This window comes from Musa acuminata, chromosome BXJ3-3, assembly GCF_036884655.1.
Source record: "Musa acuminata AAA Group cultivar baxijiao chromosome BXJ3-3, Cavendish_Baxijiao_AAA, whole genome shotgun sequence".
Classification (NCBI taxonomy): domain Eukaryota; kingdom Viridiplantae; phylum Streptophyta; class Magnoliopsida; order Zingiberales; family Musaceae; genus Musa; species Musa acuminata.
In genome coordinates, this window is record NC_088351.1 from 6,814,109 (window position 1) to 6,841,889 (window position 27,781).

At 35.7% G+C, this 27,781-nt stretch overlaps 3 protein-coding genes across 11 annotated transcripts; 2 read left to right on the plus strand and 1 right to left on the minus strand.

Annotated features, from left to right (window-relative positions):
- The first annotated feature begins 1,585 nt into the window (after window positions 1–1,585).
- LOC135586966 (SNF1-related protein kinase regulatory subunit beta-1-like) lies at window positions 1,586–8,662 on the plus strand. The gene is made up of 5 exons (XM_065144216.1): window positions 1,586–2,081; window positions 2,940–3,227; window positions 7,436–7,617; window positions 7,688–7,850; window positions 8,020–8,662. The coding sequence occupies exons 1-5, from the start codon at window positions 1,644–1,646 to the stop codon at window positions 8,332–8,334; spliced, it is 1,386 nt and encodes a 461-aa protein (XP_065000288.1). The 5' UTR covers window positions 1,586–1,643; the 3' UTR covers window positions 8,335–8,662.
- Window positions 8,663–10,331: 1,669 nt separating this feature from the next.
- Window positions 10,332–12,521, plus strand: LOC103977748 (calmodulin-1). The gene is made up of 2 exons (XM_009393346.2): window positions 10,332–10,519; window positions 11,863–12,521. The coding sequence occupies exons 1-2, from the start codon at window positions 10,444–10,446 to the stop codon at window positions 12,234–12,236; spliced, it is 450 nt and encodes a 149-aa protein (XP_009391621.1). The 5' UTR covers window positions 10,332–10,443; the 3' UTR covers window positions 12,237–12,521.
- A 1,109-nt stretch (window positions 12,522–13,630) lies between these two features.
- On the minus strand, window positions 13,631–27,650 carry LOC135634063 (CBL-interacting protein kinase 32-like). Of its 9 annotated transcripts, none has more exons than XM_065144218.1 (15): window positions 27,491–27,650; window positions 25,067–25,333; window positions 24,051–24,113; window positions 22,756–22,827; window positions 22,432–22,557; window positions 22,248–22,328; window positions 16,250–16,303; window positions 16,038–16,163; window positions 15,868–15,957; window positions 15,171–15,293; window positions 14,942–15,052; window positions 14,552–14,665; window positions 14,335–14,391; window positions 14,174–14,248; window positions 13,631–14,033 (listed from the first exon to the last, which is right to left on the minus strand). In XM_065144218.1, the coding sequence occupies exons 2-15, from the start codon at window positions 25,253–25,255 to the stop codon at window positions 13,953–13,955; spliced, it is 1,362 nt and encodes a 453-aa protein (XP_065000290.1). In that variant the 5' UTR covers window positions 25,256–25,333; window positions 27,491–27,650; the 3' UTR covers window positions 13,631–13,952. The 9 variants fall into 9 exon arrangements, with proteins under 9 accessions (XP_065000290.1, XP_065000291.1, XP_065000294.1 ...); XM_065144219.1 differs by having other exon boundaries at window positions 25,067–25,286; window positions 27,491–27,649; XM_065144222.1 differs by having other exon boundaries at window positions 22,432–22,539; window positions 27,491–27,649.
- Between the last annotated feature and the right edge of the window lie 131 nt (window positions 27,651–27,781).

Consider the following 27,781-nt stretch of genomic DNA (forward strand, 5'->3'; position numbering starts at 1 on the left):
TGAAAGGCCAAGCCACTTGGCCGCCAGGCAGCATCACGACAAGTTCCTCTATGGACAAGCAAAATTATTAATACTATGTTGGCACATTGAAAGGGTAAATCCAACCCTCTATATCACAACTGCTTTATGGTCACCCAACTGCAGGCACACAGTGGCCACCAACGCTGCCTGCCACACTTATCAACTTGATAGGGACCCCCTTCCAGAAAAGCTCACGTCCATTTCAATGAATAAAGCAGTCTGGCAGGCAGTGTGGGCGTGCGCTGCAAGTGGTCTCTGTTCACCCACTACTAGTGAGTTTGCATAAGAACGAGCTATCTTCTTTAGGATTCACGAATTCACCAAAGTAGCTAATGGATAAACTTTGTCTTAAATTTAAAAAGTATATTAACTTTTCGTCTTTGATCTAGAAAAGTGTCTACGGTGTATGAACACCAAACTCCTGTTTGTAATTTAGTGAAAGTTAACTGTAACTGGTGCATTGTATGTGCCCCTTCATTGAATGGAGGTTGCTTTCATGAATTGACACCAAAGAAATAGTGGATATGAGAACTAGGGGAAATAATTGTTTACACAGTGGTTGAATGCATCAAGCCGCTCATTGGATGTAGAAATGTGGATATGAGACAATCATTGATGTGGAACCCCCATACAAAACAGATGGACAGTGACCCCCATTCAAGGAAAGGACTGGACGAGGAGTGCCACAGGGTGGCATCATCTCCTCCAACTTGGGTGAATCAGTCCAAACTCAAAGAGAGAGAGAGAGAGAGAGAGAGAGAGAGAGAGAGAGAGAGAGAGAGAGAGAGAGAGAACAAGAAGAACATGGACTAGGTTAAAATAAGTTGTCTGATTCGTGTGTGTTGTGAGCATCAAGTGACGCAAAAAGGAAAAATAAGAGTGTACTACCTAATTCCCATGATTTTAATAATTTTAAGGTTTTCATAAATTATTTTAATTAAAATATTTTCGGGAGACTACAAGTGATCCAAGTCTTCCTAATTTTTGACTTAACTTAGTGATAAAAATGGTTATGGTTGAGAGACAAAAGATGTCTTCCACTCAAATAAAAATGCTTTCCTTGTCATACAGAGTCACTATCTATTCAAAATCAAGCATTTAATATATATATGACTTTCAAATAAGATATTTTCTCATCCAGCAATAAGATTTAAGTGGTTTATTAAATCATCTCTAAATTAGATTATCACATAAGTCTCAACAATTGTGGACTGATCATATCCAGATCATGAGGCCCCAAAATCTATTTTCTTGGGGTTACGATAAAATATATATCGGGCTCCAATGAATCAACTTGATAAAGTGTGTCAACATATTTGGGTCTTGCAATTATTTGCCTTACTTTTAGCGCCAAATACGCCCCAAGCCATGCAAGCCGCCTGACGCCGAGCCGAGCCAAGCTGTTGTTTCTCCGTCACGTCATCTTATCCCACGGCGGCAACGTCATCGTGTTCTCTCATCTTCTCCGGACGCCACGTGGCAAAAATATCGCCTAGTACACTATCTGCTCTCTCCTTCGATGGCGCCACACCCTTGTCTCTCTATAAAGATTCCTGTTACTTCCTCTTCCTTCCCTGGTTAAACGCTCTCTCTCTCTCTCTCTCTCTTGCTGCTGCTGGAGGATGGAGAGACTCGGTGTCCACAGGAAGCGCCTCAAGCGATCCAAGGGGAAGACGAAGCCGATCAAGGTGGTGTACATAGCGAACCCAGTGAGGGTGACCACCAGCGCCGCCACGTTCCGTTCCCTCGTCCAGAAGCTCACCGGGCGGGACGCTGACACGGCCGAGCTCGACACGACGAGCTGCTCTTCACCGTCGGAGCCTGCAGATGATGCCTCGACGGCGTCTGCGCCGGCCTCGGTCGCGAGCCCCGACTCCGGTGGCTCGGTCCCGTCAGAGCCCAGCACGAGCGGCGGCGTGCGGCCGGATAACAGCCTGGTGGCTCCGGTGGAGGTGTTTGAAGAGGGCTTTGATGCACAGATGATGGGGAGCTTTCCTGGCTTCATATCTTCGATACTGTGTTATGAGCCTCGAGTCGCAGGACTCGAGGGTTTCACTCAAGTGTGAATTCTGGATGTGATTTGCCATGGCTGATGTTTATAGTTCCAGCTAGTATTGTCAATGCCCTTTACTTTGCATTTGCAAGCTAATTATTGCTTTGAGTGTGGAATTTTGTGAAAGATTTATTTATATAGCTAGAAAAGGATTGAGATTATACGTAGTAGATGTACATAAAATATGATTAGTAAAATCGGTTGCATATGTTATATGGATGAAAACTTCCTAAGTTATGTATCTTGTAACCATTGCCAGATTGATGGTTTATACTCTGTATACCACTCACTGTATCTTCCACTTATATCCTAAAAATAAAATTAGAGACCTCTTGTGTTTTGACAACCACACTCTTAGCAATTTTAGATCAACAAAATGGTGTAAAACTTAGATATATAGAATTCAAAGTCAGAAAATAACATAAAAGAAATTATTTAATTAGTCATCAAATTAAACCAAACATTATGTAGAAGAGACCACTGTGGTTAATTTTTCTTTTTTTTTGTGTGTTTGACTATCACTTGTCTTAAATTTTATTTGGCACTAATAATTTTAGAAGCTCTCATATGAGGGAAAGATGTATATTAATAGTTAGGCATTTTTTTTATTATTAGTATATTTCAAAATTCAAATTAATTATAGATAAACCATATTTGTAACTATTAGTCTAAGTTTTTTGGATGGTTATTAATATCAAAATTATTTGAAGGGACATATAGGTTGGTTATATTAACAAATGTATAAGGGTAAATACGTTATTTCAAAACTTTGCGTACGCAAGAAAAGAAGTTTTTTTTTTGTTTATTATAATTTTATCGGTTTTTAACCGTCTCTGAAGTCTCTCAGAAATCTCTCTCTCCGTAGCTCCTTTTCCGCCGCCTCTCGACACCCACTTCCCGCCGGCGGGCGCAGCCGCGGTCGCAGCAAAAGGAGCTTGGAATCCATCGGGTGGACAAGGGGGAGGCGATGGGGAACGTGAGCGGGAGGGATGAGATCGAGGATGGTGGCGACGATGACCCCTCCTTCCGATCGAGGTCCGATGCCGATCCCGGCTCCATCCACGTCAGCCGAATTCGATCGGTCGATTCTGCTGAGGGCTGGCCGCCGGAGAGTCCCGGACGATCCCGATCGCCTCTCGTATTCGCCCCCCAGGTGATGTTCACGAACGCCGTGTTGGTGATTCTTGTTGTTGTTTTATTTTGCCTGTTGATGATTTTTTTGATTATTTTCTTCTCAATTTAATGAATCCATCAACGAATTTAGACAGCTGAATTCAGACTTTTAGACGATAATGCCAGATTAGATTAGGCTATAAATGTGATGTGTTGATTATATTGGGAGGTGGCTACAACTTGTCATATTTTAGGTTATGACGTTGGTATCACTGATTTGAATGTGAAGTGAATAGGATATGAGGATGTTAATAGCTTTCAAGTTCGGTATTTGTTTTGTTTTGCATAAATAGACTGATAATGTTAGCGAGTTATTCCCCGTAATTGCTTTTCCAAGCTTATGCGGTGGAAGAATATAAAAGGATTAGTAGTTACTTCATTGTGAAATATTTGAACAATATTTTTCTTAGGATCATAGATTGGGTTATTATATGGCATGCTTCAAGAGTGTCACACCAGGATATGAAATCTTAAGGAAGTTTTCACTAAAGAAATTAGGTTTACTAGATTGATTTGATCATGGATTATGTTGATTATGTTGCCAGAGAGGTAATTATTCGACATTTGGCTATCTTTTATAATTGTATTTCAGAATTACTACATTGAGGAGCTATTGCAATTGGTTCACTAGCGATATTAAGAATGCCAAAATGGAAGCCCGTTTTGCATATCTAGCAAGCAGAGAATTGCCAGAGCGATGTGGTTACATGACCATCTCCATGGATCCAGATGGTAGCCTTCCACCTAGTGAAATTGTATACCCTGGATGATTAAATTTGCTTTGACAGGTTCTTGGCAGTTATAGTTGATTGTTAATTTTGCAAAACTGACTGAGGATCAATGCTTTCAATTTTGTGTAGCTGTTATTGTTTGAAGGAAACATATTAGTTTCAGGGTATAAATACGGAAGTATATGTATGGTCAAATATGGAAGTCTTTGTAAGAATCTGTAGAAAGTAGAAACTCAGCAATAAACATATTTTTAAATATTATGAAATCTACAGGAAACCATATTGCTAGCAGTTCAAGCAACTGGAAAATAAAAGATATCTGAAACTTACAGAACATATCAGTCAATCTACAAGATGAGAAACTCAAAGCTCTAATCATTCTGAGCATGTATTGTCTCTTGCAGCTCTAGAGAAAAGGATTTATTTAGTGAACAATGACACTAGTTTTGAAAAAGGAAGAAATTAATTAAGTAAATGTCCAGACTCAACCCATCTGAAATGCATTCACTTACCTGGTATCACCTAAAGTTCACTTATTTTACCTGGTTCACCCATGCTTACAGGATTATTTTATTAATTAGTGCACTTTATCATGATCTCTACAAATGACCATATGGGCTCTGGAAGTGATAAAGGTTGCCTCCATTTGAGGAGCTGCAATTGAGGGAACATACATTTCACATACAATTTTAAAATGTATTGATTTTATTGGTAGATGGGCTAAATTATAAGTCGATTAATCTTGTGGCTGTGATAAGAGGTAGAAAATGTCCAAAACCAATTTGGATAAAAATAGTAAAATACTTAAGAAAAATAAGAAAATGTAGGAATATGTTCACTTAATAGAGCTCATTGGCAGAAAATCATTTCCATGATTAATGCTGAGTAGTTGCCTTAGAATTCTCTTATTCCTTTTTTTTTTTTTTTTTGCATCTGGGCCCTTATTCTTTCTTGTCTAAATTGTGATGGTTTGAAGGGCATTGGGTATCAATTGGAAGGATTAGGACACTATGGATGTGAACCATGTTCGTGAGCTTTTATATCTTCTTGTTGGTAGTTGGCATACAATTGTCAATTTTGAGTAGCTGCTAGAGTTTGCAATCGATTCTTTGGCTGTTTACAGTTTGTACAGGAACTTTAGTTTGGACCTCTCCAATTTGGATTTTATGTTATTGCTAAGTTGCACTTTATCTTTATGCATGTCATATGTTTACTTGATTATCAGTGGGATCATTTCTTTAGAGTTTTAATCTGCTTGTTTCTGTTCAATATGTGCTTATTAAATGCCATTTAGAAAGAACAATTTGATGGTTTCACAAATAGCTTTTTATAGTATTATTGTTCCTTTTAAGGAGGCTTGATTACTCCACATTGGTAGCGTTGGCCAATTCATATGGCACAGAATTGCAATAATATATTGTTTCTGTTTTGAACCCTTTTTTTTATTTCAGGAATTTGCATTGTTCCCCCCGGTCTTTTGTGATTCTTGTTTATGTGATACTATAATAGTTATATAAAATTGAGAATGTCCTTGTGCAATTTCCCAGCAAGTCTGGCCAGATCCTGTAGAAATGATTGTTTTGTGATTGAACCTGTTTACTCTGTGTTCAGATAAGGTGATCCTAAAAATTATGGTTGTTCAGTGAAGGACCAAGATATAAGATTGATAATATATGTGCATATTCTACTTCATCTATGCTATTTACCATGTTGCAAATTCTTTTTATGGTTTTGCCCAGAAGTATTGGTTGTGATGGTGTCTCTTGCTTATAGTTCTTTCTCAATTAAATTCACTTAGAAAGTTCATTGCATAATTCATCACACTAAGTTAAAAGATACACCACACTCTGTTTTCAGTCTTAGAATAAAGTCACCTGGAATTGAATTAGCATTTGACACAGAACCTTTTCGTAAGTTAGTGCAGCGGATGAAAGGTATTCATACAACCACTGATCTTGCATAAATGTTGTCAGCTGTTTCTTTTCCTTTTAATCTTTGTATGCCTCTATAATTGAAACCACGATTGCATTAATGAGCTATCACAACATTTTTGCCGAAAGGTTTCTCTTTTACTTCTCTCATACAGAGCACATGCAGAAACCACTTGATGCAAATGGGTGGAAAACTTGGCTTGCCTTGTTTTATAGTTGGCTTCTTTCTAGAGAGATAAGCTGCACCTAGAACACTTTCATCTTTGCATATTTAGATTGCCTATAAAAATTGAAATAGGTAATTTACGATGTTTTTGGTGACCCATGCTTCCTCTTTTTCCTTTTGCTGTTTTATTACAGTATTTATCTTCTCTTTGATGTTATCCTTGTTTTCTCAAAAAAATGATATCACCATTTATTTAAAATGCTTTTGCTTTTTTCAATCTTTTCTTTCAACCATAATCTTTTGTTTTATTACATTGACCTTCTTTAGACCCCGCATTAGCAGGAGCCTCATGCACTAGGTACGTCTTTTTTTTCTTTCAATCTTTTAAAGTATATTATAACAAAAATAACAAAAAAGTCATAAAGTTCCAACTATTTAGAATCAGCTACATGGATCTTTTGTTGTTACTTGTAAAGTATACTTATGTGAATAAATGCCTCATGTTTTGAAAAGGCAGGATAGTTCACCTATTTCAGACATGTCTACTTAAACAGTTAAACTAGTGTTTGGTGGTTAAGCCTGTTCACTGGTGCTCCTTTCTTGGATGTTATCACAATTTAATATCTTCTGCTTTCCTGACCTCTATTCTCATAAAAAAATTTATTATGGTTTGTTTGTTTTCAGATAGGTAGAGTATATAGATGTTAAAACTATGTTGATCAGTCTCACTAGGGTACAACGACTTTTATTTTCTCTAGCTAGTTGATTGAGCAATCATATTTATAGTATTTCACAGAATTTTCTTTTGGGTGTTTGTTATACAGTTTTCAGCTGGTTGTTCTTTTCATTCTTGAATACTTTTAATTGAACAACATTGTAAAGAATTGTGCTTCCTGATTTAATTATTGTACATGAAAGAAGTATCGCAGTATATTAGTTCTATATGTTCACATTCTTCTAGTCTTTTATATGCTTGTGAATGGGTCATGGTCGATTGATCTTTCTTTAACAGTGGCCATTTGACATCCTTTCTTTATAATAATATATTGTTATGACCACAAAAATGGGGACTTAAGAATAGAAATGCTTGTTCTGTTCATCTAATATACTTGATTATGAAGAACAGTTTAAAATCCGATGGCCAACATTGGAGCCATCTACGTATTATGCTTTAGAATTTTCTAATCGAATGCCATAATTCGAAAACATAATAAATAATTTGCAGATGTTAATTGTGATACGAGGCCCAAAATTGATCGAAACATGGCAGTTGTTTCATGTCTTACATGTTAGCAAATTTGCTGTAAGCTTGCATATCTATCACTGCTAAAATAATGAAATGGACAAATATGTGTTTCAGATTCCTGTACCTCCCCTTCCAGGAGCTACTGATGCCCCTCGTTTATTTAATCAACAATGGGTGAATGAGCCTGATCAACCTTTGGATGGTCCCTTTGAAAAGGGAATCCCAACATTGATAACATGGAACCATGGAGGAAACGTGGTCTTGGTAGAAGGATCATGGGATAACTGGACCTCAAGGTATATTTGTTCCAAGACCCTTATGGAGAAATTAAAAAGAAAAAAATGCCAACTGTGTTCTGCTTTTCAGGAAGCATTTACAGAGATCGGGCAAGGACCATGCTATTTTGATGGTTCTCCCTTCTGGAGTTTACCAATACAAGTTCATTGTGGATGGCCAATTAAGATATACTCCTGATCTTCCTTTTGCAACCGATGGAATGGGGAGTATCACTAATATACTTGATGTTCATGTGAGTTATTTTTCCTTTCTAATGTGTGTTTCTGCAAGTGCATGTGTGACATGAAAAATGAAAGATGTTTTTATAAGATTCTCTTTAGCTGACTCCTGATAACAAAAACATTAAATTATCACACCATAATGGATCAAGATCTCCTCTTATTATTTTTTATTTTTCTCAGGATTATGTACCTGAAAATGTGGAGAGCATTTCTGAGTTTAACTTGCCACCATCTCCAAACTCCAGCTACAGTTGGTCGTTTCCAACGAATGAGGATTTCGCCAAAGTGCCACCAGCTGTGCCACCGCAGCTTCACCTTACCGTACTTGGGATGCAGAATACCGATGAAGCCTCACTGAAGCCTCAGCATGTGGTTCTCAACCACCTCTTCATAGAGAAGGGATCCTCCTCCCAATCAATGGTGGCACTTGGCCTGACGCACAGGTTTCAGTCCAAGTATGTGACTGTTGTCCTCTACAAACCCGTGAACAGGTGACACATGATCGCTCCTTAGGCACTACAGAAGCATGTTGCTGTCGACATTGGTTCATGTGCTTTTGGTAATTGGCTATCAGTTGCTAGCATAAGTTCTCTCTGCTCAGGTACTCCCGCTTGTAGCTTTTGCCAAATGTCTCTTCCTCTCATCGTGCTTTGATCAAAATCGATCTGCTTGTCTTTGCTCCTCCACAATTCGTGCCTGCTCCTGAGTTAGATCTTGTTAAAAAATATTAGTCATTTTTCCTCTTATTGTATCCTTTTTTTGCATTGTCAAGAACATGACATCCATCACTCTTCATAAAAAAGATTCAACTACTTCTAGCGTACCATTTATTATTAGCAGTGTAGTAATGGATATTTTTCATCAGAGAGTAAGATTGTTATTCATAATTAAGAACAGGTTGTGATGGGGTACTCTACTCCTTTCTCATCCAGAGGAGTTTCTTGAAAATTGAGTCTAATTTTATGTTTTCTTTTCAGAAAGAAAAATCACTTCATTTTACTGTTAGAGAACCAATAGGCAATTAGATTTTCTATAAAGATTAGTTGGAATATATGTTTTCCAGGTCCAACAGATTGACCTTTGATTGACAAGCCACATGATTAAAATTCCTAGGAATACAATACCAGTGTGTATATATAGAGAAAAAAAAGTGAGTAACAGAGTTGTGTCATGGAGAGTCGTATGGATAGAGACCCAAGAAACAATGCAAGTTTCTTAACATATGAGATAACTTATTGACAATATGAGGGGACATTCGAGTGTCGCACCTGCTTTTGTGAGACCATGAGGAGTATCTCTTTAAGACCATGAATGTTGACACTGAATGATACTCTTTTTCGGTACCAATTATTATTATTATTATTTGTTCACGTGTAAGCATTATATACTTTTATGATTAATATATTATTACATAAGTAATCAATTTTAGGTTTAAATACACATCATGTACATTTAATAATAATTTTTTTATTTTTTATTTTTCTTGGCTTTAATATCCTACTTGCATGTGAGGTCCGCTCGTCGTCAAGTCGCAGGTTCACATGAAGCCGAAGGAAATGTTTAGGTTACCCGAACATGAAGAAGATTTCATGCATTTAATCTCCTTCGGTTTGAATCCAAACTTCATAATAATATTAATTGAAATTAAATATCACAAGGGAGCAAGACGATGATATTATTATTATTATTATTATTATTATTTTTTGGATCATCAAAATTTTAGTCAAACAACATCCCGGCGAAACCATCGACCATCCCTTGGTCGGCGTGTGACGTGGCACCGTCGCTCGCGGTCGACGACTGGTCATGGGTCTTCCGCGTTCAATCCGCGTCGAGGGCAAAACGGGTATTTCATCCAACAAACACCCAAATGAAGAAAGTGAAACCCCAGGAACATCTGCGACACCCACGGGAGGAGAAGAGGAGCACCAAATTACGAAACAACCCCTGCGACGCTCCCCGCCGAAATGACCAGTTTGTCCCCCTTTGAGAAGTGCTCGTCGACGTGGGTCCCACACGAACCCGCGCGGGGTCCGCTGGCCGCGTCGCAACCGCCCGATGCCGCGATCAGACGGACGACGACGACGACGGCGTTCGTACGAAATCCACCGGCCGCCTTCGGTTTCGTGGATCTCGACGCCACATTTGCCACGACTTGAGCACGACCGGTGCCACCTAAACTAGCAAAACCTTTCACCGAACCATTTGTTGGCGGCTACCTGTTTCGTCATTGGATCCTCAGGAAGGGCCCAGAACTTGTAGCTGCTGTGGCCCACTCGTGGGGCTAAATGGAGCTATAAAGGCATGGGGTGTCTGGCCCACCGATTTGGACGGTGGTGATCTCTGTCTACGTCCATGGAAGGGACGGCCTGGGAGATCGACATCATCTTGAGGTTAAAATCGTCAACATGTTCTCTTTCTGAGATTTAGCAGCACGAGGAGGGGCCTTTGTGGAAAAGGAAGACGTGACGTCCCGTTATAAGAGCCGTCTAGGGCTAGAAATCCGTCGCCTACGGACTCATCATCGCGTTCATCACCTTTGTGCTTGTTCGCTGATCGTTCTCTCTTCGTCTCTCTGTCGCGAGATCGATCGCGGAGGCAGGAATGGCGGAGCAGCTCACGGACGACCAGATCGCTGAGTTCAAGGAGGCCTTTAGCTTGTTCGACAAGGATGGCGATGGTCTGAATCCCCCTGGATCCCATTTTGTTCTCCACCTCTTTTTTACTACTAGATCTGTGCCAAATCTTGTGATTTGACAGTTTCTTATATGTTTATGTGATTTCTTTGATCGGATCTAATATTTGTTTGTCTGTATTTTTGGGTTCCGATGGTTGGGACGCAACTGATATCATCATCGATTATATGATCCCACACACTCCCTAATATCTTATCATTTTTGTGTGCTATTACTTTACTACGATGATTCATTGATAGGTTCTGTAATTATTTTCTAATTATGCTTTAAATATATTATTAATCACTCAACCAATTTGTTTTTTTCAGAAAGTGGGGATTAGTTGAATGAGTTAGACTGCAACAATAACAAGTTGTCATTTCTTTGTTAGATTTATATGATAAATTAGTCAAAACTTAAGCCTAGTCTTCCGAATAATAATATACCGAACTAGAATCTGGATGACATCAATTGCTAGGTGGGAATCCTCTGGCCTTTTGGGTATGAGTCATGCTTAGGTTTCATAAATATATTGATTTTACTGACAGAGTCAAAGCTAGGTCATTGCGGCATGAAGTTGGCAGAGCAACTCAGCCCAACATAAGTAGTAATTGGATGCTATTATCTGCCCTGCAGTTATTAGTTGATACCAAGAATGTTTTGGAGAAAGAATAGAGTTACAGATGAAATTTTAGGTGGACTACCAAAAAATGTTGAACGTGTTTGAGGAGACTAAGCACTGATCTGCTTGTGTGTTACTTCTGAATGCTTGATCACTGTATGGTAATCATGCTCCATTTTTATGCATCAGGATTTTTGGCATATAATGCCTAAGTGCTGTTTGCTTTATGCTGATGTTTAGCACCTTTATTATCATCTACCTTTCTGAGTCAGTTATTCATGCACTATATATGCTTCATTTTGAGCACTTAAGCTTGTAAAACCGTGGTTTTCTCATGTATACGATGAGTCAAGTTCTGCTACTAGTAGCAGTAACTATATGCCATTTATATGATCATGCAGATTAAAACCAAAGGAGCTTGAATATTTGGATAATCCGGTTGTATCTCGGCAGCCCATAGCTAGCCAATATCTTTATAGAATTAAAGGGTTACCCATATCTGCCTGTACATTATATGGAAAGTTCTACTCTACAAAAAAAAGAATAGGTCATTTTTTATGGAACTCAGTGGCATATATGAATATATTTTTTTTCTTACTAAATATTGGCTTGATTTGTAAGTTACACTGTTTGGAATTAGATTTACGTATTAATTATGAAGAGTTGGAGAAGTAAGTTTCATATTGCTATATAAAGTTTTGAAGTGCACTTATGGAATTACTATAGGTTGTATTACGACCAAGGAGCTTGGGACTGTGATGCGCTCTTTGGGTCAGAACCCTACAGAAGCAGAGCTGCAAGACATGATAAATGAGGTTGATGCTGATGGCAATGGTACTATTGACTTCCCAGAGTTTCTTAACTTGATGGCTCGCAAGATGAAGGATACCGATTCAGAAGAGGAGCTCAAGGAGGCCTTCCGAGTCTTTGACAAAGACCAGAATGGCTTTATCTCCGCTGCTGAACTTCGCCATGTCATGACCAACCTAGGAGAAAAGCTCACAGATGAGGAAGTCGATGAAATGATCCGCGAAGCCGATGTCGATGGTGATGGCCAGATCAACTATGAGGAATTTGTCAAAGTCATGATGGCCAAGTGAGTCCCCACCACAAAACAATAAAAACAAATGCGAGGAAATTTGATGGCGGATAAGTTGCATGATGTTGATCTGTTTCCTCAGTTACCTGAGTAGGTGAACTAAAGATGGGTGTCTTTCATGCTATCTTATGGTAATGGCTGTTTGTTCACCACTGCTTGTGTATCTGTCCCTTCTTCATTGGAGTGTTTGGTTTCAGCTGGAACTACATGTATGCTTCTTTTGTGTTGATCTTTCTTGTTCTAACATTATAAGTTCTGAACAATGAAGATATATTTTCTTCGCCAACCATGCACCAGTTTCATAGATCCTAGTCTTATTATAACTCAATCAATCTCATCATCTGGCTTCTAATCATATGTAGTCTGTCAGGTGCTTGGGATGGTCCATTGAGTCTTTCCTAGGTTCTCAGCAGCAGTAGAAACAGTATTTGCAAGTTAATTGACCTTGTCTTGTCCCTCTTTATTCCTTGAATCTTATGAATAAAAAAAGATCAATGGAAGTCTTTGCCCGTGGTTCCTTTTCTCTTTAATTGCTTGACCAGATTGAATCTGAGGCTTATGTGTTCAACAAGATGTTATAGCATCGTCTAGACTTGTAATCACCTCTTAGATCCATGGTTCATTAACTGGGTGTGTCCAGTGACAACACAGGAAGCCGAAGCCATATGTGGATGGCAGCTGCAATCGTAGCAAGGGATTGCAACCCAAGTTACCAAGGTTTTAATACCGAAAACAGTTCTAAGCTTACAGAGATAGGATTGGATAGATTTATCTTTCTTGGATCTTAGATTACTTCCTATATCTGTTGTGTGTCACACAGCTAAAGAGGGAAGAAGGATATAAATGTTTGTCCAATATTTACAAGATCTAAGATTGGACAACAAATGAACGTTGTAGAAACACTGGCAGTCCAGATTTAAATGCTTAAAAGACAAAAGAGAAGAAACGAATGCTTTAAGCCTTCAAGCACCATTATTTGGGCATATCGTCATTCATATTCTCTTCGAGTTTGCAGAAAACATCCTTCGAGTTGAGTTGCTTCATGAGAGAGGAAGCTACAGCTCGCTTAATCTTAGCGAGAAAAATGAAGGAAAAATTACCTTCCTGGAAGCAATTAACAATGCCAAGTATGCAAACAGTCACAAGGATCTTCTAATTCTGCATGTGCATTTGAAATTAGATTCAGTAACCAAAATTATTGATTCAGATTATGCATTTGGAACCATTTTCCTCGCAAGATGACAAACATTATGCAGTCCAGGCAAAAGATTCTGCAGCCAACAAGTTTTTTCACAGTAACAGAACTTTACAGTGCATTACCAGACCTCACAAAAGAGACTGACTGATCGATACATATTATTAACATATCAAATCTCACACCACAAGAATTGAGTCTTGAGAATGAGAATGCCAGTGAGATCACGAGCTCAATTAATCTGAAAGTTTTTTTTCCGCACCTGAAACACAACAAAATGGATATATGACTTTCACAAACTCGGGCGATGCTATCCAACAGTAGATAGATGACTTTCACATATTTGACCCGCATATAAAACAAGAGAATGTTCAAAAAAAAAGAAAAAGAATGGGCACCAAAGAACCCTTGCATCTCAACAGTCGAGGGCTTAGTTACTAGCAGCCTGCTTAAAGAACCAGGGATATATGATACAAAGATGAGATAGAAGGCCAAATGAAGGTCTTCAGTCTCCAGGCCCCGTCACTTTGGTATATCATCGTTCATATCCTCCTCAGATTTCCAGACGACATCCTTTATTTGTGTAGACAAACTCCTATAGAACTGCAGATGACAAATAATTAATACAGTCATTGATCTGAAGCAGAAAACTATCTATCTAGGAAAATTGTTATTCGATTTGAAGTAAGGTATTCAATCAAAGGAGATCACATCCAAAGATGACTCAGCCATCTAATCAATACCTTCTGGAATTCCAGAGTGTCTCCTTTTGCTTTCCGTACCTCAACCATATGCAAAGAAGGGGCCACTTGGAATATCTGAAAGTAAACAACTCTTAAGTTAGAATATAACAAAGGTTTTTGGGCCACTCTGAAACTTAAACAACATAATGTTAAACGTTAACCTCTGTTGCAACATTGAGATATCCTTTTCTCCCTGCCTTCACATTTTCAAGACGCATCTACAAAATAAGAATGAACTTTTAGCGAAAGATTAGAAGCTAAAACATTGAGATTCTGATATGCTGCATTGACCAGTCTATAAGCAGAATTTTTTCATTTAAAAGAGGAGATAAACTAAGCATAGTAAGTTCATCTGTTCCACGGATTCAGATACCATACCTTGTAGTTTTTCTTCTTAATATCGAAGCCAAGAGGCTTTGCAGCTTCTTCAATCTTTTTAATGATTTCTTTAGCTGGACACTTTGATGTAAACCTAGTTTCCTTTTTGAGTTCCTATCAGGTGCAATATGAATAAAATCATATCCAATAAGCAAAGATGCCACACTAGAACGACAATTTTGACATGTTCAATCCTCAAAATTAGATTAAAAAAATCACAATAACTTATTTATATAACTGAATATTAAGAAAAGAATTGAAGTCCAATAAACATTAAAAAAAATAATTAAGAAAAGAAAGCTATTCTTCAGGAATTGAAGTCCAAGAAATGTGGAGACTAAGGTTCAACTTCAATTCAAGAGTCAGTGTTCTACAAAGCAAATTACCAACCAGATCTTTGTCAAACAAATTTCCAAGATTGAGGCCCTTTGACATTGAAATCAGTTCAAATGCATTCATATGCTGTGGTTGCTCCTCGGTTCTTTCTGCTCCATGGTGATCCTGAGTGAAAAATTCATGGTAAACTCTTCTGGATTCTGGGATGAAATTTAGCTGACCTCTTAAGTAATAAGAATGAAGGTTTGCAATGATCACTGTTGAGTGCCTTCCTATAACTCACTTTCGAATCTCTGAAAGCCACATTGATGTCATCCAAACATATGTGATGTTTTTCTTCAAAACGAGGTGGTTTATATCCTTTTCTGAACCATGCATCTTCCAATATTTCAGGGACAGTTAATCGCTGCCATCAGACAGAAAGTCAAGCTGCAATGGTTAGGACGTTAGAAGTTAGAACTACAATAATTCTTTTCTAAATTAAACACGAGCTAGAGAAATACAATCTGGGCTATTGAAGGAAAATCATTATCAATTTTGACATGAGAAATAAGAAGTTCAGGGAGGGCACAAAAAGCTTTGTTCCAAGAAGAAAAATTATTTTCATAACCATATATAGCAGACATGACCAGGTATTAACTTTCTTTAATCACCATGAGATTTTCATTTAATCACCATATATAGCAGACATGACCAGGTATTAACTTTCTTTACAGAAATTCTTTCTTTTTTTCAAGTTTGAAAAAAATAATTTGCAACAAGAAACAAACAACTGATTTCAGTTGGACAATTCTTACAAGAAAATTTAACATTGGCTAAATTGGTGAGAATCTAACTTTTAGATTGGTGATATCATTCTTCCAATTTGTATAATTACCAATAACAAAGTTATAGTAGCATGATTTAAGGATAAAAACTTGAAGTACATCAAACTTAAAATGACACGATCCTTGCCATATTGTTGTGCAATATATACATACTGTCTCAGGGTTAGGATCAAGTATTCTGGCTATCAATCGCATAGCATCAAAAGAAAGCCAAGATGGGTAAGTAAACTCAGCAGCTGATATCTGCAAGTGGAGGAAAAGTACCTTGAAGAGATATGAAAAATAAAATAAGAGAAAAATTAGATAACTCAGACTATGTTAACCTTTTTATACAGAGTCATAAGATTATCATCATCAAAAGGCAAATATCCAGCCAATAGTACAAATAGAATAACCCCACATGACCACAAGTCTGCAGTTGCCCCATCGTAACCTCTGTCTTCAATGACCTATTCAGAAATATCAAAGAATTTCATTCTACTTAAAAGTTATCGGATATCCAATAAGAATATAATATGTAAAGAGTTATTAGCACCTCAGGAGCCACATAGTTGGGAGTTCCACAAGTTGTATGAAGCAAGCCATCACCCTGGGAAAATTTGCATTTACAACAAAGAATCAAGATCAACAAGCAATAATAAGCCAAACAAAAGGGTTGTATGCTTTCTGAAAAATAACACAACTGTCTCTTAACAGGAAAATAACTAAAGTCTATAGGTATATATGCTGGTATGGTTCGACCAGTATTTACTGGTCCGACCATCAACTGGTACACAGACTACCCAAACCGAGCAGTCCGATCTGGTTATATATATATATATATATATATATATATATATATATATATATATATATATATATATATATATATATATATTCATTCTTTGTCAATTTTAGTTAGGGTTCAGGACCATCCCGATTCCTCCTGCTCATGAGGAGGCCTGCACTGCTGCTGCTACCAGGTAGGGTTTAGGGTTATGCTTAAAAGGGTCCTTTTACCATAGGGTTTACAGCTTTCATGTATGCTTACTTATAGCTGATGGTTTCACTTATTATAGTTGCACTTTATGATTTTTACACTTTATTGGTTTATGTTTATTATTATTATTAGAGCAAAAAATGATTAATTTTTTAATATGAATCATTTATCATACTTAGATTAAAAATCAAAGAGCAAACAAAAATAAATAATAATTTAGAAAAAGGATATAAATTAAACTGTAGAGTTCCTGAAGAACATCAAATACAATCTCTACGGCTCTCCTAAACCTGGTAATAGATTGTCTTATAAATCTTTCAGAAAACCTTTGAACGACGAAAACAACAAGAAAGAGCAAACAAAGAAATTTCAGAACTTATAGGTTCAGCCAAAAGACTAACTCATAGTAATCAAACTTTACTAGGAAATTAAAGTAGCAGTAGAAATCATTAAACAAAAACAGAATAAAAAGAACTAAAACAGGCAGTAGAAACAATCAATATTTTAGATCCTAAAATTATAGAATAAAAAACTAAAAAATTGGTAATAAAATTACAAATGGAAGTAGAGAACATTAAAGAAATAATTAAAAGTCTACAAACACAAATAAAATAATTAAATAAAATTGTGCATGAGTAAGGAAGATAAAATTTTAGTAAAAGGCATACATAAATTAAGAACAAAATAATATACATACAACTGATTTTGATACAGCTCAATATGAGAGAAATAGTAATGAAAATCAAGCAGCTATCCTCAATACAATACTAGAATATTTGATACAAACTAAAACAGAAATTATAGAGAAATATAAAGGCTAGAGCAATTACAACTAGAAAAATTAAAAATCCCTTCGAGAACAGCAAGATTAACTTAAAATAAGAAACTAGACTTTTCTTTTTTAGCTGAAACCTTTGTAAACCATTCTTCATTCTGAATGATGTAGTTTGCTTGTTTATAAAAGTACTTTTTGCAATCTGTCATATGCCCAATTACACTACTTAAGACCATTGGTCCTTCTCTGTGTAGAAATCAGGTGGATCAAACCTTTTAGCTTATGGTTTGCAGCTTTCATGCATATAGCTTTAATGTGCTATTTACAATAGCCGCTGTTGATATCATTGTAGTTATTCTTTACTGTCTTTGTGCTGCCTTAATTGTTGGTATCAGACCAAAATGTTTATCTTCAATATAGATCATTTATCTTATTTAGATTTCGAAATTAGAAAGAAAACGAAAAATAAAAAAATAATTTAGAAAAGGATACAAATTAAACTGTAGAATAGCTAAAGAACATAAAGTATATAGTCTTCAAGGTTCCCCTGTAGAAAATCTGATAATAGATTGTTTTATAAATCTCTCAGAGAATCTTCGAGAACAACAAGGACAAACAAACAAAGAAATTTCAGAACTTATTGACTTAGCCAGAAGACCAAGCCATAATAATCAAACCTTATTAGGAAACATTGACTATATAAGAGAGCAAATTAAGAAAGTAGTAGAAATCATCAAACAGAGTCCAAATAAAAGAGAATTGAAAAAGGCAGCAGAAACAATAAATATCTCAAGTCCTAAAGCGATAGAACAGGAAACTAAAGATCTAGTGATCAAACTATAAACTGAAGTAGAAAATATAAAAAAAAATGATAAACACAAATAAAAGAGATAAATAAAATTATGCATGAGTAAGGAAGACAGAACTCTAGTAAGTCATACAAAAATTAAGAACGAAAAACACTCCTGTAACTGATTTTGATACAGATATATATGAGAAAAATAGTAATCAAAATCAAGCAGCTACCTAAAAACAATATTAGAATATTTATTTCAAACTAAAACAGAATCCATAAAAAGATAGAAAAACTAGAACAATTATAATCAGAAAAACCAAATATCCCTTCAGGATCATCAAAAGAAACTAAAAATAAAAATATTAGACTTTTCACATATAGAATTTAAAGCATCCGGTGGATCAGAAGATGGAAACCCAATTTAAAGAAATTAATACTAAAAAAACAGTGAAAAAACTATTAAGAGGAGGATAAAAAAACAGGAAAAGAATTAGCATTATATGAACAAAGAGACACACAAGCATTTATTGAAAATAATCTTAGAAGACAGATAAAAAAGGATGTTTAACATATAAGACTAGATTTTTTGAAGGAATCAAGAAAATAATAAGACAAGTAAAGCAATGCGATATAGCATGTGTAGATAAGGCAATCACAACAGACTTCAATTCAGATGAACTGCAAAAATCATTAACAGAATCTTCAAAATTTCATATAGGACTAATAGTTATTGGAATTGTAACCTTAGGAAAGGAAAGGAGTAGGAGGAATAGTTATGACATATATTTTTGAGGACCAATTCAATAATCATGATCAAGCCAAAATAGCTATGCACGAGTGCAATATGAATGACAACTATGCTGGAATAGGATGTATACCAGAATTCTTACAATTTATCAAGATAATGTTTAAAAGAAAAAAATTATGACATCATTCCAGAAGCTAATAATATTGCAGTCACCGTAGGCCCAAAAGGAAAATTACATGATGACTCAAGCAAGGGATTTTTATTAAAAACAGAAAAACTAGTAGAAAGCTTTGCAAGCAGAAATATTTAGTAAGTTTAACTTAAAAAGTGGGTTTGACAAATAAAAATGCATGAAGAAACTATCTCTACTTGCAAAGCTTTTCACTAACTTTTTTGCAATAATAAAAATCCTACATTCAAATCATTGTGTAATTTTATAATTAATTCTACAGTAAACTGCAATATTATTTGCTTTTGAGATCATATCATAATTTTTGCCAGTATCTTATCCTATCTTAAGAATTCTACAAGGTTCATAGAAAAATTTGGTATGCATCCTATTACTGCATAGTTATAATTCATATTACACTCGTGCATGGCTATTTGGTAGCCTTGATCACGGTTCCAGAACTGTTGGTTTCGATTCTGATTTCTCGAAACTAGGAACCAAAACTGAACCACATAGGTTCCGATTCTAATTCCAGTTTGGGAGTTCTGGTTCGAGTTCGAACCATCAATTTTATTATTTTTAATTATAAATACTTTAAAATATGAAAAATTTATAATTTAATATCTAAAATTTAGAAAATAAATGTATAACTATAATGAGTATAATGACATTAAAAAAAGTTAATATTAAAAGGAATAAAATTAAAATTTTCAATAAAACTAAATTCATCTACTAAAATTTGAACCCAAGTTACTTAGGTTTAAAGTTAAGAATTTAACCAATACACCATAAGTTCTACATGTGATCTGTTTTTATTTTTTGTCCTATTTAACCGGTTCGAAATCAGAACCGTCAGTTTCGGTTTCCTAAACTCAGGAACCAGAATCGAACCATGTCGATTCTCGTTCAATTTGGAACTGGCGAACCACCAGGCTAGTTCGGTTCTGATTACAGTTCGAACCCAACCATGGTCAGGGCTACTATTTGGGCTTGATCATGGCTATTGAACCGATCATCAAAAATATATGTCAACTGTTCCACCTATCAAATTTACAATTCCTATTAATATCAATCCTATATGAAAATTTGAATACTCTGCTAATGATTTTTGTACTTCATCAGAGTTGAAATATGTTATGACTACTTTATCAACACATCCTATATCGCATTGCTTTCGTTGCCTTATTATTTTCTTTTTTCCCTTAAAAAAAATTGTTTTATAAGGTGAACATCTTTTTTTATTTTTTCTGAGATTATTTTCATATGTCTGTGTCTCCCAAGTCATATAATGCCAACTCATTTCCTTTTTCTAAGCCTCCTCTTAGTAGTTTTTTCACCCTTTTTTTTAACTGATGATTCCTTTAAACTGGGTTGTCATCCTTTAATTCATTAGATTTTGATGCTTTAAATTCTATTTGCATAAAGTCTAGTTTCTTATTTTTAGTTAATCTTGTTGTTCCCCGAAGGGATTTTTTATTTTTCTAGCTGTAATTGTTCTAGTCTTTTTATTTTTTTTCTATAATTTTTGTTTCAGTTTGGATCAAATATTCTAGTATTTAGCTATATCAAAATCAATTGCAAGTATATTTTTTGTTCTTAATTTATCTATGAATTTTACAAAAAATTTATCTTCCTTACTCATACACAATTTTATTTATTTCTTTTATTTGTGTTTATAGGTTTTTAATTGTGTCTTTAATGTTCTCTACTTCCATTTGTAATTTTATTATCAATTCTTTAGTTTCTTGTTCTATAATTTTAGGATCTGATATGTTTATCATTTCTACTACCTTTTTTAGTTCTTTTTTATTCAAACTTTGTTTAATTAATTCTACTGCTTCCTTAATTTGTTCCCTTATATAGTCTATATTTCCTAATAAAGTTTGATTACAATGACTTGGTCTTCTGGCTGAATCTATAAATTTTGAATTTTTTTTGTTTGCCCTTTCTTATTGTACTGAAAGGTTTTTTGAAAGGTTTATAAAACAATCTATTATCAGGTTTTCTATGGTAGAGCCTTGGAAACCATGTATTGACGTTCTTCAAGGACTCTACAATTTAATTTATATCTTTTTTTCTTGTTTTTAGTTTTATTTGCTTTTTGATTTCTAAATCTCAATATGATAAACAATCTATATTGAAAATTTAATTATTCTTTACTCTGATACCAACAATAAACATAAACCAGAAAACGTAAAAATCATAAAGTGCAACTATAATAAGCAGAACGATCAGTTATAAGCATTCATGAAAGTTGTAAACCCTATGCTAAAAGGACCCTTAAGCTGTTCCTTCTTCTTCCTTCTTCCTTCTTCCTTCCCTTCTCTCCCTCCGCCAGTAATTCATGTTATATTCTAGCATACAAACACATGGTATGCCCGAATGGACTCAACCGGGTCGAACCATGGACCGCTATAAATTAGATGACCAAAACTGCAAACCTTGATGGTGATAATCAAGAAATTAGGAATAAATGTAATTCTTTTTGCAATTATTTTATATCCTGCAATTTTTTCAAAGTTATAGTACAATATTTTAATATACACCTAATTTATTTTTAAATTCATATAGAAATACAATTAAATATCTAATAGCATCAAAATATAGGAATTCATCAAATTATCTCCACATATTTGTAAAATTGTAAAATTATCATTAAACATGTATTTCTCAGTGGAAAAAAGCAACATAAAGGAAATATTAGCCCATATAGCATACTCATATTCTGATAATTAATGGAAGGTTAAAGTTTTGTACTTCAACCATCAATTTCAAATGACTAACAAGAACTTGCAAGCAAGGTATAAAATCTCAATACGGTGCCGATTTCAATTGACAAGGACTAGTGAATATCAGTCTGGTCCACGTTTTGTTTAAATATCGAGCCACTAAATACTGACTTATATTGACTGATATGGTATTTTAAACCTTGCTTTCGACTATTGTTTCATTTTAGTTATTTTAATTTGATTCAGTTGTCAAATAAGAAGGTAAATCATAGTGCCATAGGGGTGTCATTTGAAAAGTTGTTCCAAGAAAATGAAAAATAAAGGTCCATATAATTACCCTGATTTGTTGAGATAGTGCACTTAACCCAAAATCAGAAACTTTGAGGTTACCATATTCATCAAGTAGCAAGTTCTCGAGCTGCAAGCATTAGATGAAAATAATCAAGATTTATTTTCTTGAATATTTGCTAATAGCTCTAAAGAATCTTGAAGTTTGTAGTGTGCAACAGTAGTTGAATTACCTTTAGATCCCGGTGATAAACCCCCCTGCTATGGCAATAATCAACAGCATTCACTAGTTGCTGAAAATATCTCCGTGCCTCATCCTCCCTCATTCGACCATGGTTGGACTTAACGAGAAAACAACACTTAATAGAATGAAAACTAAAATAATAGGCAGTGGCTATGCAGACTGAGGAAGCTAATATAAATTTCACAAGATGTCTCATGTGCTGAAACACAGGTAAGCTAGCTTGGTCAAGAAAGTAGGGAGCAACAAAGAACTGGTAATTGTATGCAATAGAATTGACCTAGAAAAGTATGACATAAATTGATTTTAAACTTACAATTTTATCAAAGAGCTCTCCCCCTGTAACATATTCCAAAACAATAAAGATCTTTGATTTACTGCCCATTACCTACAAAAATAGAAGCACAATTTGAGAGAAAAGCAAAAACACTTATGTTCATCGCACATCCACTTCAAGCTAGCATACTTCAAAAGCTAGAAACTTGTTTCCTTAACAAACATCAATCTCCAATATGCAAAGGAAAATACAACATTTAACAACCAGTGCTTGACTAACATCATTTAAAACATTTACTTTACTCGATAATTTCCTTTGTCCATGGCATCTGTTTATAAGGGCACACTGTACATCAAGTTTTCAGATCTCAGACCATATTGTCAATATAGACTAGCATTTACGGGTCTGACCAAATACCAGTTTTGAACATGGAGTGCGATACTAGTACGGTATCATTCATTTTCATTTTGTTTATTACCAGGTGGTCAGGTCAGTTACCGCTTCCTGGTATACCCATAGGATACCAGCTCAAATAGGTTATCAAAACCAGTATTAGAGCGAGATTTAAATCCTCGTTGTGCATGCTTGCAACTCTGCACATTAAAATAATGAACATATTTACCACTCAAGATCTCTGGCAGTTAGATAGTTTCCACCAAGATTAGACTTCTGCTCAGATTGTCCTTTTTACCTTAAAAGACTTCTAAGAAGCTAGTTATCTTTTTAAATAACTTTCTTCTTTGCTTATGTGTATCTGTATGTGTATCTCTTCTTTTGCATGACTGCATCTACCATGTATCGTTCCATACTTGTGCATGCGGACACATTTGGTAGCATCAATTTCAAAATCAATATTGACTAGCTCAATTACAAATGCATCTTCGTCTACTTAGATGTTTCAAAGGGGTTGATGAGGTTTGGCAAATACTAGTCTACTTGCAGGAAACTATGGTGTGAGTTGCATCGAAATGTGTTTAAAGCATGTTAGGCATACATATCCAAGAGCATGCTTTTCTGACATTTCATTTGACAGCGCCGAATGTGCAATCTTGAATGAGATTAAGCTGTGGAACAAAAACAAGTCCATTAGAACCATTAATTTATGCAACATAAGTCAAAACTTACGGAAAATAACCAGAGGATGACCAAATGGCTCATTAACCTGTTCAGGTTTATACATGAATACTTGTGAGTTGTGTGGGTGGGTTATATGGTATACCAGTGCATTTTAAAAGTTATTTAAAGATAGTCATTTGATAATTCTGAATTATGAAAACAGCTTTCTTTGTCATTGCTCTGGAAATAGAAATTAAATAAAAGGTATCAAGGATTACCTCATGCAGACGAACAACATTTGGATGATTTATCAACTTCATAGTTGAAATTTCTCGTTTAATCTGCAGAAAACAACAACAGCATTCGATATTTAACATATTACGTGCTTAAAACTAAGAGATTACTTGGAGAGCTCCTCAAAAGTTGTGATATAGATAAAACAATCCATAAGGAGTTTGATGGACCACTAAAGTTATGCGTCTGCAAATATAATCAGATAAAGGGACCATACAAAGCATCATTTAATAAGATGCATCAGCAGCTGATGGTACGGTGTCTTAAGATGCATTGGCAATTCATCAAAAAAGAAGTCCAATATTGCCAAGATTCTCCAAGCAGAGATAACAAGAGTGCTGAACTCAGGTTGCATCAGTTGGACTTGAATGATTTTCTTTTATACAAAAGATGTCAAGTGTTGGTTGATAATATCAATTTTCTTTATCGCATGCATTTGCAAAAACGACAAACAATGAGTTTAATGAACCTTTAGGACATCTGATAGTATTAGTTTATCAATTTAATTTACATCTACCTAGAACCAACATCATTCAAACAATTCTGGTATTTCACAAAACTGTGCAAATATGCGTTTTTTTTTTTTTTTCAAACTTGTACATCAAATAAACATGAAAAATTAGTTGATCATAGTGATCCAGAAAGAAGCATGAGATACCTCAGATTGAGCTAGCTGAATCAACTGTCAAAAGTTGAGACTTGGTGGTGCTTCCTGATAAAGCATTGGCCACCAACTGTTATGCTCATCCCACTTTTACATTAACAAGGTCAGAAGCACATCATTATATCATTTTGACCAGTGAACATGAAGGTAAGCAGTCAGCCTGAGCATGTGGTGCTATAAACATTCAGCATCAATTAACATTATTTTCAATGTTCATTAGGCAACAATTTAAAGACTAAACTAGTGTAATTATGTTTTAGTAGCTGATTGATGGGGAACGTTGTTTTTAATTCTTGGAGAAAAAAGCACAAGAAATGTTGGGAAATTGAAAGTGACCTGTTCAACCAGTTTGTGCTTGAGAACCTTTTCTTTATCGAGGATCTTGATAGCAACAGGTTCCCCTGTTTCGGAGTTTCTTGCAAACCTGACCTTTGCAAATGTTCCCTCCCCGATTGTCCGACCAAGCTCGTATCTTCCCACATAACGCTTCACCTTTTGTGGGATACTTGTCTTAGCTTTGTTCATTATGACTTCTTTTTGCTATCCAAGAACTCAACTGCAACAGATGTCTTTCTAAGTTGACTAATTGATGCACCTTGTTTGCTATATAGAAGAATAAGCCCATTAATTCTTCAACAAATTTCAGAGCAAATAACAAAATTCAGCTCATTATATCTTCCTGTTTTCATCAAAATTCGGAGCATATAACAAGGTAATAGAAGTTAATCCAGTACTGATCTTACCTAGCACACACAAGTCAAAGTTCTAAAATACTACAAAATTTGCAAAAAGAATCAACAAGCTAATAATAGTCAGGCCACACTCTAGAAGATACACAAGAAAGGATCTGAAGCATCAGCATATAGACAGATTATTAGTTAACTAACAAAGTTAGGACAAAATAGGCATCGATCTTGTATACATATATCAGCGATTTTCAGATAAAGTAAATGAGAACTGAATATCAATGCTGATTCTAAGAATATAGGATGGAGCCAATATGTTGAAAAAACTATAGCCACCAGCTGTCCCATGTTCAGCAGATCTCCTAAAGAACAATTTTATACTATACAGACACAGCCCGTGCATATCATGCAATATTTGGCATAATACTAGAAGGTGGAAACAACTAGAGGGCCCTTGAAGTGACAAAGATACATAATGTCATGAACTGACAAATTTCAAAGTGTGCATGCAATCACTCTTTCTATTGATTCCTGGCAAAGATATAAGGAAAACTTGAGAAGCGTGTTGCTACTTGAATGCCTGAGGCAAACAATCCATAGACTAGTTCTTTTCCTAGAAGTAGCACCAAGAAGGCCTGAACTAAAGGCACAGGAAAAGAAGAGAACACCTACATCCCAAAATTTATCTGATATCCCAGACTCAGAAATATCTTAATATCACCTATTTAAACCTTTATTCGAATCTAAACAGTGTAAATACTTAGCTCCAAAACCAGAATAAAAGCCTTAAAGAGGATTAAGCAATACCTAAACCTTTTGGTTAGAGGTAAGATGCCAATTTCTGAATAAAAGACATGCCAACTTTGTCCACACAAAAACCATATGAATCATTAGAAAAGCATCTCAAAAACCATTGATCAATAATCAGAATATAGACGCAAATAAATATACAAGCAAATCAGAACCAGTAATAGCAAAAGATTTTAAAAGTTCATCATAATCTTTAGATTAAGCAAAAAGTGTTTGCAGAAATCGCTCTGATAGGATCCCTTAGGACAATTAGATGAAATATAATCTTTTTTACTTTATTATTTTAGAAAGGAGATTAAACAATAATTAAAAAGTTGAAATCCCCTTCAAACAGTCAATTCAAAAAACAAGCGGTCAACGAACAGCAGCAGAACCACAGATCCGCCATCGTCTACGTACATCAGATCAGAATAGGGTTTCAACTGCATTGCTATAGATCCATGAAAAGATGTCTTGAAACAAGAAAGGAAGTGGAGCGATCAAGTCGTGGAGGCAAATCAAACGCACCTAAGATTCAGAACCCATCTACAAAATCCGAACTTACAATAAATAGGAACCTTAAAAAGATCTGAGAACCCACCTGTTCGATTTCAAATAAATCGATTCAAACCGATACAAAGCCCGAAACAAGTACAAAATTGGATATTTATTGCTACACGAGATCAAAGAAAAAGAGAAAAGTACCGTCAAAGAGGCAGAGTAGCAGCATCCATCATTTAGCGGTAAAAGTAACCAGAAAAGAAGGCAAAGGAAGGAGCGGAGGAAGATAACAAGGATGTGATCAATGTGGTGATGGGAGCTACTATATACATCTAAACTCTCTCCTTCGTTACGAGATCTGATCCAACACAAGAAAGCGACAAAAGCTTGGCCCGCGCGTTCTTTGTCCTTATCTTCTCACTCTCTCTCATCCTTTTGAATCGAAGTAGGGCGTAGTAAGAGCGGTGTCTTTTCGTACCATTTCGACTGACACCCGCCTCCAAGTGTGACTCGTCTCCGCCGTTGACGCCCTGCTCGTCTGCAACTTGTTCCTCCCTTCAGACTTCCTCTAAATTTACCCCGTGCTCTCATTCTGCCTCCTCCATCACAACCACATAATCGAAAAATCCTATCTTTAAATTATAAAAACTTCGAAGATCGTAGGAAAAAATAAGCCTATGAGAATCTGAACCAGTGGGCAAAAATCTCTCTTAAAACATAGATTTTTTTTTATGGCAGCAACAATTTTGGAGTTTCTTCCGATCTCACATGGTCTCACAATTACCTTAAACGATTCCGAAGTGCACGACGGGTGCACAAGATCGTCGTGGAGCGCAAGCAACAGCTGCAAGCGTGATAGCTCCTCTTCAAGATCTGGTTCCGACCACCTTCGACTTGTCTCCTATTACCTACGCTTCGTTCTTTCCTGGCGACGTATCCCTTCCTCGAATGACCTCTTTTCTATATCTACCTTCCATTTTGATCAGTGACTGTGACATTTACAGTAGTATGAGATAGGATTTGATATTATCACTTGTATGTATGTTTTTCCTTACTTTTAATGCTGACGTCCTAA

Excerpts from the sequence above, each read along its gene's own strand:
- LOC135586966 (XM_065144216.1), top strand. The coding sequence starts at position 1,644 with ATGGAGAGACTCGGTGTCCACAGGAAGCGCCTCAAGCGATCCAAGGGG. Across the intron at positions 2,082-2,939 it reads GACTCGAGGGTTTCACTCAA|CTCCTTTTCCGCCGCCTCTC; the intron begins GTGTGAATTCTG and ends CTCTCTCCGTAG. Across the intron at positions 3,228-7,435 it reads CTCTCGTATTCGCCCCCCAG|ATTCCTGTACCTCCCCTTCC; the intron begins GTGATGTTCACG and ends TATGTGTTTCAG.
- LOC103977748 (XM_009393346.2), top strand. The coding sequence starts at position 10,444 with ATGGCGGAGCAGCTCACGGACGACCAGATCGCTGAGTTCAAGGAGGCC. Across the intron at positions 10,520-11,862 it reads GTTCGACAAGGATGGCGATG|GTTGTATTACGACCAAGGAG; the intron begins GTCTGAATCCCC and ends GAATTACTATAG.
- LOC135634063 (XM_065144218.1), bottom strand. The coding sequence starts at position 25,255 with ATGAACAAAGCTAAGACAAGTATCCCACAAAAGGTGAAGCGTTATGTG. Across the intron at positions 22,828-24,050 it reads ATGTTGTTCGTCTGCATGAG|GTAATGGGCAGTAAATCAAA; the intron begins GTAATCCTTGAT and ends CTATTTTTGTAG. Across the intron at positions 15,053-15,170 it reads TGGCTTTCAGAGATTCGAAA|GATCACCATGGAGCAGAAAG; the intron begins GTGAGTTATAGG and ends TTTTTCACTCAG.